The 18,199-nt window shown below is 33.5% G+C and overlaps 3 protein-coding genes across 3 annotated transcripts; all 3 read left to right on the plus strand.

The window, feature by feature from the left end:
- Positions 1–2,163: 2,163 nt before the first annotated feature.
- LOC125831669 (putative DNA glycosylase At3g47830) lies at positions 2,164–6,026 on the plus strand. Its single transcript, XM_049510847.1, has 4 exons — positions 2,164–2,593; positions 3,040–3,240; positions 5,419–5,475; positions 5,568–6,026. The coding sequence occupies exons 1-4, from the start codon at positions 2,180–2,182 to the stop codon at positions 5,799–5,801; spliced, it is 906 nt and encodes a 301-aa protein (XP_049366804.1). The 5' UTR covers positions 2,164–2,179; the 3' UTR covers positions 5,802–6,026.
- A 781-nt stretch (positions 6,027–6,807) lies between these two features.
- On the plus strand, positions 6,808–8,007 carry LOC125831670 (uncharacterized). Its single transcript, XM_049510848.1, has one exon. It carries the CDS (start codon positions 6,956–6,958, stop codon positions 7,733–7,735), a length of 780 nt encoding a protein of 259 aa, XP_049366805.1. The 5' UTR covers positions 6,808–6,955; the 3' UTR covers positions 7,736–8,007.
- A 2,578-nt stretch (positions 8,008–10,585) lies between these two features.
- Positions 10,586–16,246, plus strand: LOC125831576 (alpha-mannosidase I MNS5). The gene is made up of 15 exons (XM_049510737.1): positions 10,586–10,784; positions 11,093–11,135; positions 11,223–11,288; positions 11,370–11,431; positions 11,525–11,624; positions 11,843–12,025; positions 13,184–13,232; positions 13,368–13,547; positions 13,736–13,856; positions 14,166–14,247; positions 14,437–14,522; positions 14,682–14,782; positions 14,920–15,061; positions 15,181–15,331; positions 15,844–16,246. Exons 1-15 carry the CDS (start codon positions 10,642–10,644, stop codon positions 16,069–16,071), a joined length of 1,737 nt encoding a protein of 578 aa, XP_049366694.1. The 5' UTR covers positions 10,586–10,641; the 3' UTR covers positions 16,072–16,246.
- The last annotated feature ends 1,953 nt before the right edge of the window (positions 16,247–18,199 follow it).

Consider the following 18,199-nt stretch of genomic DNA (forward strand, 5'->3'; position numbering starts at 1 on the left):
TTTAGTAAGTTAAAGCTAAGACTCATGTCCTTGATATCATGCATATTGAACTGTATTCTGTCATGTAAATAAGTATTAAAAAAATACCATATAATTATTAGTTTATGTACTAGCAAATACATGACTAGAAAGATGGACTTCTCTCTCTCTCTCTCTTTTTCTTTCTAAAAGCATTATGGATATATTCTAAAAAATATTTGTTTGGCTTGTGGTTGCTACTTTTTGTTGTGAGGGGAATAAGTTTATGGAATATAGACTGTGGTTTACTTAAAAGTTTCATTTTGATAGATGAATTAAACACACCAAAAAAAATTATGAAAACTTCGGAAATAATGTAAAAAAATTTTAACTTGAAATATAAAAAAAAATTTCGAACCACATTATTGGAAAGGAGTAGTATGATAATATAGATATAAAAAAATAAAATACAATTGTGATCCCAAATTGTCAATGCAGTACAAGCTAAGGTGCGTGAATGAAGCTTTGGAAGTTTCAAGAAGATCCACGAAAAGATGTCAAGCAAGAAAATTTTAACACAAACTCAATGAACTGAAATTAAAAAGTGGAAAAAGTGTATAACAATATATACGTACCCCACCCCCACTATGTTTTGTCATTAGTATTATTTTTATTTCTCTTTTTTACAGAATTATTTTAGCTTCAATACTCCCTATTTTTCATATTGTACCTAGAATTGAAGGTCCTAGTAATGGATAGTTCTAATTCAATTTCTTCAACCATGTACATTGGAATTGTGACCTCCCTCTTTGACAGTTTCTTGTTATTGAACATTTTAGAGAGTTCTAGTAGTTTAGTTGCTAGATTAAAGATATAATATTTAGACCTAACTCAATTCTATACTACTCATGAGAGGAAGGTTGTCCAAGTTCACATAAATTTATTCCTGAAACAATATACTTCCTTCATTCCTTTTTATATGTCATTCATTTCTATAAATAGTTGGTCCATAATACTTGTCATTTCATAAAATCAATGTATAAATTACCATATTGTTCCCTTTTTACCCTTGTGAGTTATTAACCTTGAAAATATACATTTTGCCAACTTAGAAAAGCTAAGTAAATGATTCATGTTCATTGGTTAAATTAATTAATCAAAATAAATTAATTCATATTCATTGATTGAAAACTCGAGTTCCAAAATAATTAAATAAGGGTAGAAGGATAAAGTTACATCATTTCTTAATGCAAGTGCAAAGTAAAAATGTGATATATAAAAGAGCAACTTTCACATGTAGCAAAGATAAAAATTATATTTGTATGCTATAACTATAGTTTGCATAATTGCGCTCCATAACAAACATAAATATGTACATTTCGCTATACATATACAAAAGAAATCAATTGTATAATTTGTTTCGGTATACATATACAAAAGACCAATTGCATAATTTGTGTTTGTATAAAGTGAGAAAAAGAGAAAGACAAAAGAAAACTGGGTAGGGAAAGATCATATTTGCATAATCATAAGTGTATATGAAGAAAATATATGCATTTATATTTGTATATACAATTTTCTCTCGCTTTATACAAACACAAGCGCAATGTATACATTTGTGTTTGTATAAAGTGAGAGAGGTGAATGAGAGTGCGAGCGAGATCTGGGAGAGGGCAGAGAGGGGAACGAAAATATATGTATATATACAATTTTTTCTCGCTTTATACAAACACAAATACATTTTATACATTTGTGTTTGTATAAAAGCGAGAGAGGCGGAGGAGACTGCCCAGCGAGAACGAGAGTGACGAGCGAGATTTATCAGGAGAGAGGCGAAATAGCAATAGTTTGCTATGAGGTACATTTAAATCAAATTATGATTATAACATTTAATTTGAATTAATAATTTGCTATTATATACAATTTTTCCCCATATAAAAAGGGATGGGGGGAGTAGTTCTTTAACTCACTCTAAAACCTTTTCATGTTCAGGCCCAATTGGAGCAAGAACTGAATGCCCAAACAGAATAAACGTGACTCTGATATCTTATAAAAATATGACATGCGGACTTAACTCAATCTAAACTTTCACCTTGTTGGTGATATTTTCGATTTTCCATCTGGTAATCACAACATCTATTTACCTCTTGCCCTACCCTTTTTATTGAAACCATAATAATATTGCGCTGGGGCCTTTCGCACGGCTTCATTATCAAAGAAAATGACCAAACTGACAGAGACGCGAAAAACCCCAAAGAGGAAAAAACCCGACGGCCATTGTTCTCCTTCTCCATGTCCGCCATCCAAATCGTCGAAAAAGGCTAATGCCACAACTGGTCCTTTCAATGACAGTGAGCCATTCCCCGATTACTCTCAACCCACGCCGGAGGAATGCCGAGCCGTACGGGATGATCTCTTGGCTCTCCATGGTTTCCCCAAAGAATTCATCAAGTACCGCAAACAAAGATCACTCGATCACATTGAATATGAAGAAGATGATACAAGTGGTGCTGAGTCTAGTACAGAGAGTGTATTGGACGGTCTGATAAACACAATTTTGTCCCAGAACACCACCGAAGCTAACTCTCAGAAGGCTTTTGCTTCCCTCAAATCTTCTTTCCCAACCTGGGAATGTGTATGTTTTTTTTGTGAATTAATTATATTTCTTCATATGTGCTTGCTTTGTTATGGCTAAAATTAACTCAAGACGCTATTTTGTTAAGTTTATTGTATTATGTAACTGCTTTTCGTCTATTTTAGGGTTTTAGCGTTTATTATAGAGTATGTTATTTCGGCTCATGGCGTCTTATCTGTCAAGTGTCACCTTTCAAATAGTGACTGATTCATTATATGTGGTGTTTTCTTGCAAGTGATGAACACGACTGATATTGATATTTGCTTGTGATCAAAGTTCAATGGCTTTTTTGGGAAGGATTTTGGTCGCAAACCATGTTTAAAACCAAGAATGTCTATGGATTTTCTCGATTTACTCTGTAATCGATTTGTTATTGACTGATGAAATGGATAGACTTAGCACTGCCGACCAACTTATTCATGCAGTTTTTATCTTCAAATGCTTAGGTTCTAGCTGCTGACGCAAAACTTGTTGAAGATACCATAAGATGTGGAGGTTTAGCACCCACCAAAACTTCTTGTATCAAGGGAATATTAAGTTCATTGTTACAGAAAAAAGGAAACCTGTGCTTGGAGTACTTGAGAGAGCTATCTATAGAGGAAATCAAAAAGGAGCTCTCTTGTTTCAGAGGAATTGGTCCCAAAACGGTAAATTGTTTTCAGTTTTCTTCAAATTTTGCTTGGGGAATCATGGACCGTGTTTAAGTCAGATATGCGTTGAGTTTGGAATTTGGATATTGATAATTGATATGCCTGCTTGTCACATATCAATAAGTGTTTATAATTTTCTTGGTATACTTGTCTCTTAGAGATGTTGCGAGTTTCTATTGGCATATCGATTGAACACCAAAGTCTGGATTCAAATTTAAAATGCCATATTCAGATTTGTTCTCTTCATATTGATAACTAGTCAGCAGCATCTCGGTAAACAGAAAAGGAGGATATCGTGCCTCTTTGTTATTAGCTCTCATCTATAAAAAAAAATACTATGACATTCCTTGTATTACAAGGAAATATTAATGTGTTGAGAAACTTTTTATTTTTGAGCTATAAAAATGCCTTTACGTTTATTTGTACACTATTTAACATACCCTATTTATGCTCTATTCTATTCATGGTATCTCAAACACTGCAATTGCTTTCCAAACTTATCTGAAGTCAATGCTTTGTCCACCCTCCACTGCTTGTCTGGGGTGATTACCACTCTTTAAAGTATATACTTTTTTCTCGTGGTAAGGGGTGGATGTTAAGCTGTTTTTTTGGTGCCTTAAGGAAAAAGAACTTTTTCCTTGTCTCTGCTCAGAGTAAATAAGTGGTAGAGAATTCTCGATCTCACTTCTTTTTCTTGGTATGTTTGCCTACAATCCAAGTCCCACCCTCATACCATGAGGGACGGGAGGGACATGGGTAGACTGGGGTGGGAATCCTATAAACCATCATGACTTTGCTGAACCTTATACGTTCCTTCCATCCCTTACACCATTCGAGTCAAGATCAAGCATTAAATGGTGAGTTTTATAGGATTTCTTTGAGTTTGACATGAGAAATGGGCTCTAAACAATCTATCTGCTCTTGGAATTTGAAGTCACAACCCCTTAGTAGATCTTTTTATTGTTAGTAATATCTGATCTGATGGAGCACTTATGAAAGGAAAAAGAGAGCTTCCTAGTGCTTGGAATAATCGTAGTGGTAGTATGAGTTGTACCAAACTAGACCTGACTTAAGTTTTGTGTATGAAGTGAAGGCGTATGACTAGATATGACTTGAGTTTTGGTTCTGAAGCTAAGACTTGAAATTTCTGAATTGGGGGGACTTGACAGGAATTGCGCTATGTTTTGGATCTCATTTGAACGTTCTTTATGCTTAGATGAGAAACGAAAAAGGAAAAATAAAAGCATTTTTTGGAGGAAGGTAACAGAAAAGAGAAATAAAATAAAGAAAGAAAATAAGACATTATAAGAAAGGGGATATGCTTCTCTGTGTAATGAAAATTGCGCAGTCACGTTGCAAGAAATTATTAAAATAAAAATCACACTGTAAGAATTAGCTTATCTTAAGAAAGAATCTATTTACTGCTAAATGTTAGTAGTAGATCTAGAGATCCAACTCGATCTAATAGTATACCAAAATGTAGCATATATATATTACTGAACATTTCTTTTGTTGCAAAGAGCAGCATATTAAGCACGATAGAGTGAGGAAAGAAGTGATGAAAAATAAAACATTTGACCAAATGTTTGATGGAATAATCAAGGTGCGCACAAACTGGCCTGAATTTTTTTTATTTGACCAAACTACTGAGAAATCGAAGGAGAGCCTAGGCATAACACGGGTAAAGAAGAAGAGCACGAGGGAGAGGGAAGAGAAGAAGAGAACCTGAAGCAGCGGAGAGCAATAGCAAAACTTAGTATTGATTTAGTTTCCAATTCTAGTGCACATGCGCTCGATTCATGGAATATATGTTTTTTCCTTAAATAGAGGACATTGGTGCTGTTGCCTTACTTTTATAAAAAAAATAGAGGGTATGCGTGTGCAGAATGACATAGTAAAAGGCAGATCACAAAATGCTTCAGACACGTGACAAAGATTTACCCAAAGGATCCATGTCCTGAAAAAGTCCAGACTCCCATACATGAATTTTAAAATGTAGGTTGTGCTTACCAGTGATGGGGAAGAAATTAAGAGATTTTCTGAAAGATGACATGAAAAGGAATAAGGCTTATGCTAATGGTGGTGCTTGCATATTGAAAGATCTTTTCACCAACAATCTTTATAATTGGCATTTTACCGGCTTCTTATGATTCTAATAGTATGCAATGGATGCAGGTGGCATGTGTCTTGATGTTCCAACTTCAGCGAGATGATTTTCCAGTGGATACACACGTGAGTTTCACTTTAAAGGGCATATTGCCTGTTCAAAGTTCCTGGCTAACATCTTTCTCAAAAAGAAGTATAACATTTAAAACTTATTACAGATTTTTCAGATTGCAAAGACTCTTCATTGGGTACCTGCTGCAGCTGATGTGAAAAAGACATATATTCATCTGAATCAGCGAATTCCAGATGAACTAAAGTTTGACCTTAATTGTCTCATATATACCCATGGTAAGGTCTGTAGAGAATGCTCTGGAAAAGGTTCTAACAAACCCAAAAAGGAACAATGTGACAAACTTTGCCCATTACTGGGCCAAAGTTCTAATGCAATATGAAACTAAATTATGAACTCTGTATATATTCATGTACATGAGGTCTTTGCTTTCTTTTTTGTTCTCTTTCATGATCCATGAACTCTACGCATCTATTTGTGTACATGAAGTTTTTGCATTTTTTTTGTTCTCTTTCATGATCCCTTCACTTTTGGTGCTGCATTTGGGTCTTGTACACAAAGATGAAACAAAAATGTGGTGGATTGAGAAACAAAATTAATTACTTCATGTCTTTGGATCACTTCTTAGAGAAAACCGGCTACGTCTTATCTATTTTCACTAGTCATTTGTAATGCATCTATGCATAGTGTAGGCATAATTATTTCCTTTGGTCATTGTGCTTTTGTTGTGTTTTTCACCCTCTTATTGAGGAATAAATCTTTTTGTAAATTGAATTAGAAGAATGAAATGGGGTTTGAGATGATTGGAGATAAGCACCAAATAACAATGTGGTATTACAACACATTCCATTATGCTTCTGAAATGGCAAAAAAGCTTCAAAAATGTGGTCCAATGAGCCAACTTGGGTAGATGGAAACAAAGAACCTTAGCTGGCTAATGCTAGTACATGCCAATGATTTGCTTTAGCTATAAATTTATCTTCCTAGGTGCTGGATACAAACTAGATATGCTCAGATCTAATTGATGGACCTTTAATTAAAAGAGTTGCTTGTCTCATTATCCACTTCTAATCTTATTTTATTTTTCTTGTAATCAACAAGTAATTTCATTTGCTTTTGACAAGGATTAATTACCATATTTTACAGTAGAAATTTAAATTTATTCTGATCTTAAGTTAGGATGGGAGTTCAGATGAAAACTGTTACAGCTGCTTACCAGCTGTGGTGCGGATGTGGTACACATTTGTATGAGCCTAAAAGAAATGATGTTTATCAAGTTAGCTACCTTCTTGCGCAAGTTTTTGAGCTGCTAAGTTATCTTGATAGGTGATATTTCTGAGAGAAGAACAGATTTTCTTTGCAAGCTTAACTAATGTCTTAGGGAAAAAACAGAAAGAATGAACTAATGAGATGTACTCGAAATTAAAGATAAAGTGAAAAAAGTCCCAATTCAGTAATGCACTAGGCTCCCTATTCTGGCTTTATGTGAACCTTTTTATTATATAATGATTTAGTTGGATATGATGTTGGCTATGCATGACTGTGCCATTTTCTTTTGGTGGTTCTACTATATTATATTTTGCATCTCCTATAAAATGTAGCATTCCGAACCATTTGGCATGCCAGGAACTTTTCATTCCAATGGATGAGGCACTGTACCAAAAATCTACCAACTTAAATCTCCTTTCAACTGGAAGGAATGGAACAGATAATGTCTGTTGCAAAACTACTACTTCAGATAAAAAGCTTAGAATTTTTGGCTTTGAGGTAAATCCTTGTTCAAAATCTGAAAGTGACGAGAGTATTAGCTCCTCTGAAACATTTGCAGATGAAAGACTATTGGAAAAAACTTCCATCTGCATGAATTCCTCTAGCATAGTTCTTCCCAACCCAAATGAAAACCTCAGAAACTTGAGCTCCTCAGTTGTCAGTGAGTTTAAATATGAGTGCCACTTCTGTTTAAAGAAGTTTACTAACTCACGGGCACTGGGAGGTCACCAGAATGCCCATCGAAAAGAGAGGCTGAAGAAGAAAAGAATGGATCTTGAAGCAAAAAGAGCTAGCTCCATGCTCCATCTTTATTCTTTAATCAGAAACACTGGAGTTATATACCCTTACTATTCTCTAAGTCATCAAAACCTCTTTGTTTCTGGACGTTCAATCATCAATTTCAGCTCCGTATATCACTATCAGAACGGCACTCATCCCCTATATGTTGCTGTTGATGTTCATCCCCAAGGTGAACTACAATTGCAGAATAACTGTTCTACCTCGGTGCAGGGTGGTGAGTCTAGAGGGAGAGACCTGTTGTCATGAGCGTTAAGTACTTTTGCTGGAAAATTTGTGTCATCTAAACATAGGTGCTAGTATCCCTGTAAACGAGTTGAGTTATTTATTTCACTTATCAGGCAAGGATATATCAGCTATTTCAATTAATACTGCCTATTTGAATATCTCCAGTTTTGGATCTAATATGTTCTTAATTAGATTTCGAGCATGTTTGGAAGTCAAGTCATAAATTAGGATTTCTAACTTGTGGCGTATTTTTGTTATTTTGGCTTAAAACAAGTTCTTAGAAGCACTTTTTATTATTCAAGCATTGCAAAAGTGCTTTTAAGTACTTGTTTTTGGCTAAAAACACATCAATCCAAACACGCTCACGATTCAGACCACACCTTCAAAGTTAAAGTTCCAGAAAATTTTCAGATATAGAGTCTATTTGGATGAACTTAAAGTTTAAACGTTATGTTGGCTTAAAAGTACTTAAAATAAATTAATCTATGCTCATAATATCTTACAACTATCGAGCTTTCCTTTCGTCTTTTTTTTTAGAAAAAATATTATTAAAAGAAGGGAAAAGGGTCAAAAATGCCCTTAAACTATGTGAAAGGAACAAAAATGCCCTCCGTTTATAGTTTGGCTCAAAAATGCCCTTAGCGTTAATACTTTGGTTCAAAAATGCCCTTAAACTATATGAAAGGAACAAAAATGTCATCCGTTTGTAGTTTGGTCCAAAAATGCCCTTACCGTTAGTATTTTGGTCCAAAATTGCCCTTATTGTTATTTAATGGGTAAAAAATGCTCATTTTTCAAATAAATATTTTTTTTAACAAATTCTTTTCTAATAATGTTTTTTTTTTAAATTAGCAAATGTTTATTTTTTATCGTTATATAAATATAAATTAATGATGGATATACTATAATCTTATATATGACATATATTATATGTCCAAATGGTACATGACGTTATTCTATTTTAATTGATAAAATGAGATTAAGAAGAAAAAAAATATTTCCTACCTTTTTATTTGTTAAAGTGATTTTAGAAGAAAGAAAACAAGAATAGTGTTCTTCAATAATATTTTAATTAAGACGAAGATGTGTTTAAAAAGAAAAAATATATATTTATTCGGAAAAGGGCATTTTTGACCCATTTTGTAACTATAGGGGCATTTCTGGACCAAAGTATTGACGGTAAGGGCATTTTTGAGCCAAACTATAAAGGGATGGCATTTTTGTTCCTTTCACATAATTTAAGGGCATTTTTGAACCAAAGTATTAACACTAAGGGCATTTTTGAGCCAAACTATAAACGAAGGGCATTTTTGACCCTTTTCCCTTAAAAGAATGTGAGTTGGCTTTAATAGAAAAAGGAGCACAGTGCACTATAGCTTGACATATTACTTAAGTTGGACGTTTTTACGTGGCTTAAGTATGTGTCTGAATTAATTTAGTTTTTGTTTTGTTTATGTTAAATCGATAAAGGCATATCTTTTACATTAATCGTGTTTTGAAAATTCTAAGTATTTATTATATCTAACTCACAAAGATAGGATAAGATCGAGTACATTGTATGTCTGAACTTCACAATTCTTATGGGACTATATTGAATATATTATTGCACTTTAATAGTTAATTAAATTATAAGTTTATTCTATTTCTAGTCTCTAAGTAGTTAATGAGACAATTACATTTTTAAAATACACAAGACAAATATAACTAAAAAGAAGTGCACGAAACGAATAACTAGAGATCTAATCGCATGAACATTTTCTATCCATGGAGACATAATAGTCTTTTTTGGTTTACCATTCATTGTTCGGTATCCACATTAGGGTTTGATTAAATTTGGACTTGCGCTGGGAAGTCCCATTGGGGGTAAAGCGCTCCCTAACAAAGGAGGCTCGAATTCAAGACCTCTTGATTAAGGATGAATGAATATTTACCACTCCACCACAACCCTTGTTGGTGAGACATAATAGTCATAACACCTTCCATTTAGGCGAGCCCCAACTAATCCATCCTCTCAAATCATTTGTTCGTGATTTTTAAAAATAATTATATTTTATTATTTATTATTTTAAAACTTCAAAATAAAATTTATTATTATATTTTTTATTATATCATTATTAATAATTGTTCTTAAAAACTCGTATACCTTTATTGTGGAGCAATGTTTAACATGTTTTGTTCCATATTAGTTGTCCATTCTCTCCACACTCTTTAAGAAATCATAAATAAAATAGATACTCCCTCTATTCCATATTAAGTGAATTTTTAGGTATTTTTTCATTGTTCAAAATAATTGAATTATTCAAAGTTCTAAATAAATGTTTGAATTTTTTTTTTCCATATTTATCATTTCCTTTAATGAAGTTTATATTTTATAGAAAATAAATTATACTACTTACAAAATTATGTTTATGATTTCACAAAAGATAATAATGAAAAATATGCTTTAAATTATATCTTTTAAAATATTTTTCTTATTTAGTGTGCACGGCCTCACAACTTCACTTCATATGAAAATTGGAATAGAAGGAGTAATAATTTACCCCTTAATTATAGAATGTAAACAACTAACTAATATGTGACAGAGAGAATAATTAAAACTTCTTCCTAATTAATATTTTTAAAAAAGGTATAAAAAAGAATCAGGACAAAAAATTACACTATTTAGCAAAGAGTTTGACCGTTTGTAGAAATTATTTGGATTCGACAAGAAAGGAAAGAAAATGAATGAGTGATATGTCGGCTTATGATTGGTTCATCCACCGAATATATGCTGACTTGGACATTCAACACAGCTCAGATTTGATCCCTAATCCCAACCTTCATAAAACTTCAACCCCCTCGCTTCTCAATTCCCCTTCTTCTTCTTCTCCAATTTTCCCTCCATTAATTTTCTTTCATATCTCAAAAAAAAAAAAAAAACATAAAAAATGTTTCAAGCAACTGTTGTGAAATGGATTCTGCTATATCTTGTAATCTCTCCCACCATTTTTATCATGTGTTTATCAGACCTCCACTCCAACAATCTTTTGGCAGCTAAAAGGAAGCGCATGAGCGAAAGAGTTCGCAAGATGTAAGCTATCATTCATTTTAATTTTAGAAAATGCTATGCAAAAACTTGAAAATGCTGTTCATGAACTTTAATTTCCTTGAAATTGCTCCTTTTGATTAAATTCTAATAAATTAATCGCGGAGTAGATATATTGTGATCGTTTATGTATTCCATTGTTATTGACGAGTATATATAAGAGGGTGAAAGTTACTAGGAGTGTTGTTTATGTTTTGTGTTTTGGTGGATTATGAAGTAGAGGTGATAACATTTGGAAATTACTTGAATGAGATTAGTGAGATTGATTAAGGGAATTTTTTTTATTGTGACAGGTTTTATCATGCTTATGATAACTATATGATGTATGCTTTTCCGGTAAGAATTAGCTTCTACTATTGAATAAAGGTCCGGAGCATACCAACTCAATGTGTTCACTTTTTTTCTGTCTAATCTCTGTTGCAGCATGATGAGCTGAAACCTCTGACCAAAACCTTTACAGATTCTCTAAGTGAACTTGGGAATTTGAAGGTAACTATGTCTTAATTTAGAAGAATCATCATTGAAGAAAACAGGTCTTATTATCTTTGTATAACCGTTGCCATATTTTAGCTCGAACATCTGCCACAGCAGTACAATGGATCAGCTCTTACGCTAATTGAATCGTTGTCCAGGTGGGTTGCATTTGTTGTTCTTCTTGCAACTCAGAACAAATTTTATACTATGTTTATTTTGCATAATTTATCTTTTTACCTTATTTTTTCCAGCCTCGTAATCTTGGGTAACTATACTGAGTTTGAGAAGGCTATTATTTGGCTTTCTGAAAATCTATCATTTGATGTGGATGCAAGGGTAAATCTATTTGAGGTAATATATACATTGTCACGTTTACATTTCTGTGTACAGTCTAATTGGGTGATTGTGTTTGCCTTCTTGCATCTTCAAATTTTTCTCTCAATAAATGCTTTTAATGACCACATTGAAGTAAGATTTCCTATCACTCAATCAAGGGAAGTCTTACTTTGGGGTCACATTTTATTCAATTCACTTGATAATTTTTCTTTTTTCCTGATCACCAATTGTAGTGCAACATAAGAGTTCTTGGAGGACTTGTTTCTGCTCATATTCTTGCCACTGATTCTACAAACAGGTTGGTTCAAGTAATTTATAAGAATCAACTCCTTGACCTGGCTGAGGATTTGGGGCGACGCTTTCTGCCTGCTTTCAATACCCCAACTGGATTACCTTATGCTTGGATCAACTTAAAGGTACATATCATTTGCTGCTTTTGTAAGTGATTTTCATCACAATGTATGCAAGATAATCTCCTCTCTGGGAGGTAATCCTGGATAACAGAAATAGAAAGCAACGAAATGTTTGATGGAAATATATTCAGTCAAAGAGATACTTCTTCAGGTTAACAAGTTAGTCTATGCTTTGCCGGAATAGATGGTCAAGAGGTAATATTGTAGATTGCTATTTTAGCAAGATATTCTATATGACGGCTGTCTTATCCGGAAGGAAACAATAGTACAAAAATGTACCCTTCAATTATCAAGTTTGGCATCTTAACCAACTATAGCTATGAGCGTAATGAAGACAACCTTTTGTTGGAAAACGAAAAATGCAACCTTTGGTTGGAAAAAGAAAACCAACCTTTTGTGTGAATTTACTGTTGTTAATTTGTCAGCTACTGGAGTTTGAACAAGTTCTTAGTCAAGTCACTTAATTTTGTAATTTCTTAATTGAGTTCATCAACTTCTAGATGTGTTCATTTATCCTGAAACTCAAAGTTCTTTATTATTCTGGCGTCCAAATCAACTTCAGTTTCGTTCCTGCCAGATGTCAGTTGTGTGTGATGCTATCAAAGTTATAATTTTCATGAGAAAAACTCCTATTTTGAAATTTTTGTTCCAACTTTAGATCAACTCATCCAATTTAGATGTGCTAGGAATTATCCTGATATCCAAATTCTTGCGGGGCTGAGAACCAGTTCATAAACTGTTGGAGCTTTTGGATTCAACATGAAACTTAGCCCATTAGCTTGGCGGGACTATTTACGCTTTTGACTTGAGTTGCTCTTGCCTGCATAATCCCTTCAATATTTGAAATAAGAAATCACTTCAAATATGCAGTCAAGTTTTGATTTTCCTTTTCCTTGTCTCTGTTAATATATTGCTACACTCTGACAGAAATATGAGAATATTTTTATTTATGGGAAATTTTTTCTTGCTCCTAATTAGTTTTAGAATAGTTTTAGTAAAGATTTTTAAAACTCACATGCCACTGCTCAGTTCATGAATTGCTCTACTGGTATGCCGCATCAGTTTTTGCATACCAAGTAGAACCCATTTCTGGTAGTATCATTGTTGCATTGGCATCTTTGGAAGAGGAATTTATGACTCATTAAATGCAAAATGTGACAGCATGGTGTAGTTGTGGATGAGACAACAGAAACAAGCACATCTGGATGCGGTAAATTATTTCTTCTTTCCTACCTTACCTCTTTATCTATTTCCTTGAACTTTGATAGCTTCCATCAAATAGATTCCACTAGCCTTCAATGAAGTCTTATCAAATATAATGTGGATTATTTTTTCATGTAATCAGGTTCTCTAATCCTTGAAATGGGTGCATTATCACGCTTAACTGGTGATACAAGATTTGAGACGGCAGCTTTGCATGCTCTTCGTAAGTTATGGAGCATGCGGAGTTCTCTAAATCTTCTAGGAACTACGCTAGATGTAGCAACTGGAGACTGGATTGAATATTCTTCTGGAATTGGAGCTGGTATGTTTCTGTTGGTAGAGAACAATTAGGAGACTTCTCCACAACCATTTTTTCGATTTAGTCATGTTCTGATTCCATGGTTTTCATTTTCCTAGATACATAATGTCCCCACCCTTCCTTGATCGTCTGTTTCTCTTCACAACATGCAGTCTCTTGATATTTCATTTTTATTTTTTTGCTGTTTATAGGTGTGGATTCTTTCTATGAATATCTCATGAAAGCCTACGTTCTTTTTGGAAGAGATGAAATTTGGAAGATGTTTCAATCTGCTTACATTGGTGTGCAGAAATATTTTAGACACGGCCCATGGTACTATAATCACACCTTATTTTGTATGCATAGCCATCATATTTAGCAGTTAAACTGATTCTTGGTGCCTTGGCCTCAGTAATCCTATTTCTGCTTGTGGCAAACTGGCAATTGCCTAGAACAGGAATGGAAAATGCTGGAACCATCTCTTTTGATCTTGTCCTTTTATTCTCATCTGTATCCTCCCTGTAATTCTTCTATTCTAGTCTGTCCTTCACCAAATTTACTGTTGAGAATTATGTATGATGCATTAATTTTGTCCTAGAATTTAGCAATCAGACAAAGATCAGAACAATTTATTTAATGTAGGTATCATGAAGCTGACATGAGAACAGGAACAGCAACATACTGGCAGCTGACTAGTCTTCAAGCATTCTGGCCTGGTCTGCAGGTAAGAAGGAAATCTGTAGCTTATAAGTTCTTCCTGAAACTGATATAATTTCTTAGTCTAGAAATAGGACATTTAGTCCTCTTCTGCATATCCCTTTTCTTTTATATGCTACTGTTCGCCTACGTATCTAAAAGAATAACCCTAAGGGCAACTGTAAAGTGGTAACCAACTTGATTCTTATGGTTTCAGGTTCTTGTTGGTGATATCGAGGCAGCTAACTCATCACATCGTGAGTTTTTCAAGGTGTGGAAGAAATATGGAGTTCTTCCAGAGAGGTAAAGATGTTCCTCCTCCATTCTTTCCTTTGTTCTCCAAGTCTTATTTCCTGCTTCCGCCTCTTGCTTCCAAGCAATAAGCTAGCTTTAGCATAATTGGTTTTTACCTGTGATGGTTGTTTTTCACTTTTTCTTATAGGACCCTTTTCAATAATTTAGGTATCTGCTGGACCATCAGGTGTTGCATCCTACTGAAAAATACTATCCTTTACGACCTGAATTGGCAGAGTCCACATTTTACCTATATCAAGCAACCAAAGGTGTGCGACTCTTCTTTTTAGATTTTTCCTAGTCATAATTTTGGCACCTTCAAAATAGCTATTGTTTAGCTTTTAAATTTTTTGAAAACCATCCTTTTCTTGTACCTTGAATAACATAGTAGTTTTCTCGTTAACAGATCCATGGTATATGGAAGTGGGTGAATCAATAATGAATTCTCTGAATGCACATACAAGAGTTAAAGGTGGCTTTGCCAGCATTAGGGATGTGACTACAATGCAATTAGAAGACCATCAGCATAGTTTCTTCCTTGCAGAAACGTAAGCCTTTTGTATCTTCATCTTATGGAAGCTGACTGATGTTTGATGAAGCGTCCCTCCTAATATGATTGATCATCCATGCACTTATAGCAATATAATTTTTCGTATGATTTCTGCAGGTGCAAATATTTGTATCTACTTTTTGATGACTCATTTTTACTCAATAAAAATTACATATTTACAACTGAGGGGCATCCCCTGCCAGTGAGAAGCAATTGGCATGAGAAGCTTCCGAAGGCGTATAATCTAAGTAACGGAAGTTCTATCAAGGTACATTTCCCTTTCCATAAACAACTGTGATTAGTCTGTGTGCTCTAGTTCTATAAGTGAAGTTGTTTCTTCTTTTATGGCCTTCTGCCTTTTCCTTTCGATGCGCTTTTTCTTCATTTCTGACGACAAGTAAGTGCATCCTGAGTTATTCCTTAAAGAGAAGTTTTATCTGCTGCATCAGATCAAATACTTTCACATATTAATGCTGCCCCTTCAGTGTTCATACATCTGTCTGAACCTGTATCTTTGTGATATTCTTTTTCAGTTTCTCAAGTATTACCTAGAGATGGAAAACGAGTAAAGACTCAATAAACCATCCTATGCCAATCATTTTTAAATGAAATTCGGTGATTAAGCTTTTATAAGTTTGACATTTTCTTAAATGAAGGCCATTAAAAGCTTTTTTTTTTTTTTTTTCCTTTTACATTAGACAATGCTTTCTAAACATTATTAGGCTGTATCATCTTAGAAGATATGAGTTCAAGGGATGACAAATTATTCAATTCGTGCAGACTGGTAAGCAGAGAAAACGAAGCAGTGCCATGTCACTTCAAATTTGTCCGGCTTCTATGATTCACCATGAACCGAATGCAAGGCGACTTGAAAGTGCTTGCCACATCCCTGATACTGGTGCTGATCATAGATGTTTCAGTGATGATGATTGTGGTGTTGATGCCAACACCTGTAGACGGAGATCATGCAGTCTGGCGGGATATTGTGGCCTCTGGTCGTTGATATAGAAAGATGTATATCCTCAAATTCTTTTGCAACAGATCAGATATACAGGTTTTAGGTAAATGGTACATTTTTGTATACTATATCTTAGAGTTAAAAAAAAAGTATTTTAAGAGCATTCTCATGAGATATAGGTCAAGATGAAAATGTAAAATACACATGAAAAGCTTTTGTCACATGAATTTTGTTCATATGCTTAAAAGCATTTCGAGCATACCATAGTGAAATTAATCAAGCACTTTGCTGGTGATTTCTTCCTCATCTCCTTCAGCATTTGTTCTATTAGCAATACTTTGTTAGAAAAATAGATACAAACGCATTCATGTTTATACCAATACTGACAAGGTTCTTTTTAGCAGCTAATGGAGATATTCTAAGCATTTCATTAGTTATATATCAACGTAAGGACTAATTAAACTCATGTTTCTATAATCAATTCGATTGGAAAAACACCTACATTTTTGTAGGCGGTCCCCCCTCTCCCAATTCATTCTACTACGTTAGAAGAAACTGGTGGCAACTACGTTAAATGATCAAATGGATAATGAAATATCTTTATTCAAATCCTGAAATATTTTCAACTACATGTAATCTCCTACCTAGAAATAAAAATTTACAATGTGTTTATTGAAAAGGGTGTATTTATTGAATAGTTTTAATAATTTGCACAAATGCGAATGTAAAAATTATGACGTGCATATTATAATTTGTGAACAATTGAACATTATTATTATTTATGTCAATTCAGCTAGATCTACTACAATTTAAAAAGAGAGCTAAATGAAGATGTTGAACATTAATTTTTTTTTATGTAAATCCAGCAAGATTTACGAACAAATTAAAAAGAGAGCTAAATAAAGATTTAAAAAAAAAATTAAAATCATGATGCATCCGTCATAATTTAATGATCCTCCTATATCTGCAGATCATTTGTCAACCTTAAGGGGGTTATTCGCACATTATGTCCCTATTAAGGGAAGCTCTATAATTTACTCTTTAAATAAATTTGTGGTTTTTAATTTTTGCTCGCAACACTTTAAGTAAAACAATAAAAGTTCCCAAGAATACTTTTTGACATTGAAAAAACAAACAACTTTCAGAATATCTAAGCATATATTTTCATTTCATAATATTTCATAAATCACGTCATTGAAGGCATAACAAAATATGTCCATAATATCATCCTAATAAATAATTTATTCACGACATAAGTTTATGTGTTCGGTTCATTACATTCTCCAAGTTTCATAGAAAGGATAACAAATGTTGTTGTATATTATAATGTATTTCTAAAACAAAAAGTAAAGCACAGACTCAATCTTATTTCTCTTTAAAAAATGAAGGACATAAACTTGGGGAAAAAAAAGGAAAGCATAATTCCAGTTTCTAAAACATATATATATAAAAACATATTTTAATCCGCAAATCTTCGGGTGGGTTTGGTATGAAAGAAAAATATTTTCCTGGAAAACAAGTAGATTTTTGACTTATTTTCTCATGTTTGGTTGGTGAGTAGAAATTATTTTTCAAAATTTTTTTTAGTATTTGATTTATGAATAAAAAATATTTTTGCATAATATCTTTTATTTTTACTAGAGTAGAAAATAATTTTTGAAATTGAAAATAGTTTTTTAAAAATAAACATAAATTTTTTTTGGAGGGGGAGGGGGTGGGGGTGGGGGACTGGTGGGGCGGGGGTCGAGGGTAGGGGTGAAAAAATAAAAATTTGAAGTTGAAAATACTTTTTAAAAAACAGACTTAATTTTTTTTTGTGGGGTGTGGGGGCTGGTAGGGGTATGGGTGGGGAGGGTCGAGGGTAGGGTTGAAAAAAAATAAAATTTTGAAGTTGAAAATATTTTTCAAAAACAAAATTAATTTTTTTTTGGTGGAGTGGAGGGGGGTGGGTGGGGGAGTCGAGGGTAGGGGTGAAAAAAAAATGAAATTTTAAAGTTGAAAAAATATTTTTTAAAATAAACTCAAATTTTTTTTTAGGGGAGGTGGGGGGTCGAGGATCGGAGTGAAAAAATAAAATTTTGAAGTTGAAAATATTTTTTTTTCGTGGGTGGGGGGCTGGCAGGCAGGAGGTAGGTTCGAGGGTAGAGGTGAAAAATAAAAATTTGAAGTAGAAAATAT

The sequence above is a fragment of the Solanum verrucosum genome, unplaced genomic scaffold (genome assembly GCF_900185275.1).
Source record: "Solanum verrucosum unplaced genomic scaffold, falcon-dt-bn FXZP01000049.1, whole genome shotgun sequence".
Lineage (NCBI taxonomy): Eukaryota > Viridiplantae > Streptophyta > Magnoliopsida > Solanales > Solanaceae > Solanum > Solanum verrucosum.